General features: G+C 40.0%; 1 protein-coding gene across 1 annotated transcript; it reads right to left on the minus strand.

The window, feature by feature from the left end:
• Positions 1-552: 552 nt before the first annotated feature.
• LOC143384319 (vomeronasal type-1 receptor 4-like) lies at positions 553-1,479 on the minus strand. The gene has a single exon (XM_076839352.1). The coding sequence runs from the start codon at positions 1,477-1,479 to the stop codon at positions 553-555; it is 927 nt and encodes a 308-aa protein (XP_076695467.1).
• Between the last annotated feature and the right edge of the window lie 4,148 nt (positions 1,480-5,627).

Here is a 5,627-nt window from a genome sequence, read left to right on the forward strand (position 1 = left end):
AGTTCTCCTCCCAGCTCTATTTGTAGAGCTCTCCTCATATCACAGAAATGATTCCTGCACCCTGAAGAGCCTGTGTAGTCCCCTGGGTTATGATGTCTCATGCTCTGAGGACACTGGAGTAGTGCAAGCTGTACAGTCGTGCCTAGAATTTATAAGGTGATCAATCAGCATTGGTGGGATTCAGAGCAGTTTCTTAGGCCAGCACACTCTAATAGAAGTAGAATACAAGCTCTAAACCTAATTTTGCATTTTCTCATAGATGTATTTTTAAAAGACTAAATGGAAGCATACAAAATAGTTTGAATAGTAGGTATATAATGTATATACTTTTTTCCAATATAAATTAAGCATGTAAACAAAGTGAAAATTATCAGTGTAATCTCTTTACATTGGTTCATATTGAGCCTTTTAATTCTGAGTGCATTTTAATTTGTAGACTATTGAACTCAACCTGATGCCACTTGAAGTGCTGAAGGGCAATGTGGCCTTTCTTTTCCCCTATAAGTCATTAGGGATTCTGCCCTGTTGCAGACTAAATCCTGGGGCATCAGATTAGCCATCAAATGCCCTTTGGGAACTTCTCAATCCCATCACTGAAAAGGATGAAGTGAATTGGGAAACAATTTTATTATTTTTTATCAGCAAAAATGGGCAGATGGTAGGGTAGCATGAAGATAAAGCTCCACTGAGCCCCTCTAGGCTTAGGATTTTCTTGTGTGTGTAAATGGAATAAAATGTCAAACAGTTGTTTGCAAAATAAAAGACCACAAAGCAACCTACAAGCAGGAGGATGGTGTGGGTGGCTTTGTGTTCAGGAGATGTCTGGGAGGAGACACGGGGGCTGTGGAGGTGCTGGGTTCTCCTGTGGTGTCTGTGGAGGAGATTCACCATGTACAGGCTGGTGTAGAGCATGAGGACCACAAACACCAGATCTCGAACCAGTATGACAATAACATATGAAGATGAACTGTGTTTTCCAAACGGTCCCGTTTGACAGTATGCATGAACATAGCCATGACCTACCATAGTGGAATTTCTAATGGCTGTGATGGATTTAATGGCGTGGATGTATATAAGCATGTTGATGATCCAGAAGAAAAGGAACAAGGGACAAATATGTGTGCGGAGCTTAAATTTAAGCCACGCCCACTTAGAGTAACTGGGACTGACAGTGATGGCTTGAAGTGCACTCAGGAGAGAGGTGGTGCAGATGGAAACACCCCGTGTCACTCTGTACATATACAGGACTGCTTTGCAACCAACATCGTCCAAAAATTGTCTTACTCCAAAGGATGAGGCTATATGTGGTGTCAATGTGAACGTAATTGTCAAAGTATTGGCCAAGGTGAGGTGGGAAAAAACGGGATCCATAAGCTTCATGTGACGCTGGACTGAGAAGGTGTGCATGTACAACAGGAAGAGGAACAAGTTTCCCACGACTCCCACGCACAGCTGTGAGACTAGAAAAACACCAAACATTGTGTCACTTGGGAACATTTTCTCCTTGCTGTGCTTAGGACAGAATCCAGGTCTTCATGAATGCTGGGCAGGTGCAGAGAATTGAGTTATACCAGCCCAGGTACTTTATCTTAATGATGGCTTAGAAGATTTTATTGAGGGAAATAAGGCCCCAAATGAAAAATAATTATTTAGAATTATTTTTAAGACATAGATTTGCAGTAATATTACAGTTCAGGAGGAGAAGAAGATGATGGAATGAGCAGTTCTCTGTGTTTCAGGGCCTGGTGAGACACTTCCAGAACCTGGATTCCAAGGATTCCTGGGAACAACAGATCACAGCAGGAGGTGGACAAAGAAGGTGGAAATCAAGGCACATCAAGCATTTAGGACACTGAGCAGGGGACAGGTGGCCTGTGTGAAAGACAAATGTGCAGGTTATAAGGCACATTTTCCTCTGAGCCCCTGGCTATGTTTTATCTTCAACCTACATTTCTGTACTCTCTACTCTCTAAAGAGCATGATCCTTATAACAGGCAGACTACCCTGTGCACTTCTGTGTTGGATTTTCATGACACACACTTCTGCCAAGGCGATAACTGTTAAAAACTCATCAGACACAGTGATGAGTCTTCGTACCCATGGGTGAAACTACAATGATGTGAGACATTTGTGGTGCTCACATCTTGAGCCGGGCTACTGTAATGCAGAAGGCCGAGGCCAAGATTGCTGCTCAATATTCCCCAGTGCTCCACACAAACTCCATAACATGGAAGGTCCAGCAGAACCAGCACTCACATCATGGTTGATAACCCAGGATAACAAAGGACCCTGTGTCCTGAGGACTGCAGCATGAATAAAAGCTACTTTTTGGTCTGGCATTTTTGTCTGATTCTGATAGGAACAGAATTAGTTTCAGAAAGGTAATTGCAGAGGAAACGATAAGATGTTCATTTAGATTAAAAATGAAATGGATGAGGTCAATATCTCAACCATACTTCTTGGATTTTGGAGTTTATTTCACTATTTCATTTGCTTGGGAATACTTTCTCCATGACCCAGTTCTTCCTTCACCTGAACCATAGTCCTTCCTGGACCTCTGGTCAATTCCACATGTGTCTCCACACTGAGCAAGTTTATGAGAACATTCTCAGGTCATCTCAGGCTACACTTTCACCACAATCCCTGCTTGGGCATGATCTGTACTGCAATGATCCTACTGTCATTATCCTATTAAGGGATCAGTATTCAAATTATTCTTTGAACTCCCACAGTGTTGGAGTCCTGTTCCTCCACAGGTTATTTTGTGCCTTCCACCAACTATGCAGTTTATATTTTGTGAGTTTGAATGGTTTAAATTTGTGAACTAGTCACGGATTACCATGACGACCACACTCTCATTTTTTAAAATGCATCTTGTCTTTAATCAGGATATGATGATTTCAGGCTCAACCTCAAATGTTTTGATCATTTTATTTTCCCTAGGTTCACTAAGGCATGGCCTCTCTCCCTCCTTACCCTAGCCAGAGGTCTTCCTTCAGACATCTTCTCTCCTTGCTTGGGACATTTGCTATTTTCTCATTTTATCATCCAGATCTATTCACAATATTCCCTTCTATATTGATGTAGTCCACGCTCCCTCTGGCCAGGGGCAGGAGGCCAGGGATGACATCCCAGGCTCTCATCTGGACATATCATACACAAGCTGCATAGTCTGGGTGGATAAATGGGATCTGCCCCACTTAGATGAGCAGAGGGAAAAATGTACAACCAAAAAGGATCAGAGATTCTTATGAACAGTTGTATTCTAAGCAATTAAATTAATTACAAAAAATGAATAAACTTTTAGAAACATGCCAAAAACCAAGAATGAATCATAAAGAAATAGGTAATCTGGGTTAACTCAAATGAGAAAGATGGAATCTGTATTTTTAAATTGTAGATTGATGGTAAGTCTGGGACAGGAATTCTTCAATGCTGAGTTTTAACAAACACTTGAAAAATAATACTAATTCTCTCATACATCAAAAAAATATATAAACACAAAAATGAGTACCAAACTCATTTTGCAGAAATGATATTATCCCAAATCAAAGGCTTGACAAGGACACTATGTGGTAAGAATGTTACTGGTCAGTGTCTTTGAAGAACATCCGTGCATGCACTTTAAAAAAATCATAACAAGCAGAATCCAACAGCACATTAAAAGGATCATTCAACCTGAAGGACTGGGATTTACACTGGGGGTGAAGTATGGATCAACACACAACTGAATAAATGGATGCTCATATTAGCAGAAGGAAATGTGAAGTCCATTGATCCTCCCAATAGATGAAGACACAGCATCCTCAATTGATGTGAAAATACCATCAACATTCTTTCATGATAAAAACTCTCAAGCAATTAGGCATGGAAAGAATGTACCTTGACATAGTGAAGACCATGAGTGAGAAGCTCACCCCAGCATCATACTCAATACCGACAAGCCAAAGGCTTTTCCTCTAATAAGCACACTCTTGCCTCTTTTCTCAGCATGATACTTGAAGTACTAGCCACAGCAATTAGGCAGGAAAAACAAATGATTAATGTGGGGACAATGCCCAGGCTACTGAATTGGATCATGGATTCAATGGAATTTCAATGAAAATTCTAATACCAGTTTTCAGAGAATTGGAAAAACCAATCCTGAAAGTCATGTGGCTCTCCACAAACATACCTGATAGCCAAAACTCTGTTGAGATGTAATAAACTTTGGGTCATTACACTTGGTGATTTTAAACATTATCAAAAAATTATAGTAATCTAATAAGTACATTAGTGGCATAAAAATAATGTTAACCACTGAAGAGAATGAGGATTCCTGAAGTAAACCCAAATATATATACGGTCACCTAACCTTTGGGCATCAAAAATTCACAATGGAGAAAGAAAATCCCTGTAATTGTGGAATAAGGAATATCTGGATTTCCACATGCAAAGAATGATGTTGGACCCTTTCCTACGATCACACAAAAACATCTATTCAGATGGGATTAATGATGTAATGTAAGATCTGTCTCCATATGATTTCTTGGACAAAAAAATTCATGTGACAGAAAAAGAAACACGTAGGATCAATTCAAACTAAAAAGTTACTGCTTGACAAAAAGGAATATGTAGAAAAGGCAACTTGAATCAGAGAAGGTGTTCACAAATACCATATTAGACAGGAGGCTAATTCCACAATATATAAAGGGACATCATACAACTCAAGAGCAAAAGAATATTATTTTAATAGACAGGTGTCATGAATAGACAGTTATTCTAAAGAAGTTCTTTAAATGGACAAAGGCAAATGAAGTGGTGCTCTACCTCACAGACCATGAGAGAAATGAAAATCAAAATGAGAATGAGATGTAACTTCATCAGATGGCCATTATGATAAAGCAGGAGGAACAAGCAGCGGTTGAGATGGGATCAAAGCAGACTCATGGGCACTGCTGGTGGGAGTTCAATGGAACAACCTTGATGGAAATTGGGTGGAGTTGGCTCAAAACTTTGCAACTGCAACAACCACGTGCCCTGGCAATCCTGCCTCAACACACACAGAGGAATTGACATCAGTCTCTCAATGGTGTCTGCCTCCTGTGTTCACTGCAGCATATTTATAAAACCAAGATATAGAGACAACTGCGTGTTCACCAGTGAACATGAGGATTAAGTGATGGTGATGTATGGATGGATACATGATACACACACACACACACACACAATGAAATAATATTCCTTCACATGCAGGAAGACATCTTCTCAATTGTGTCAACTTGGATCACTCTAGAAGACATTATATTTGTCAAAGAAACCAGATAGAAAGGGAAATATTGTATAATCTCCCTTGAATGTGAACCCTAAAAATGTTGAACTTAGAGGAACAGGGAGGGAGAGAGGTGGGTGCCAGTAGTTGGGAGCTGGGAACTGAGACATGGTATCAAAGGGTACAAACTTTCATGCACTTGAGAAGTAAGTTCAGCACTTCCAAGGTAACATACAACAAGAAGATGGTATTAAGGTGTGGTGTACTTCAAGTTTGCTAAAAAGTGATCTTAAATACTCTCAACACATACACACACACTTTGATTCGTCAACCAACTTGATTTTTTGTGGTCATTTTACAGAGTACACCAGGTCAA

Source organism: Callospermophilus lateralis, chromosome 18 (genome assembly GCF_048772815.1).
Source record: "Callospermophilus lateralis isolate mCalLat2 chromosome 18, mCalLat2.hap1, whole genome shotgun sequence".
Lineage (NCBI taxonomy): Eukaryota > Metazoa > Chordata > Mammalia > Rodentia > Sciuridae > Callospermophilus > Callospermophilus lateralis.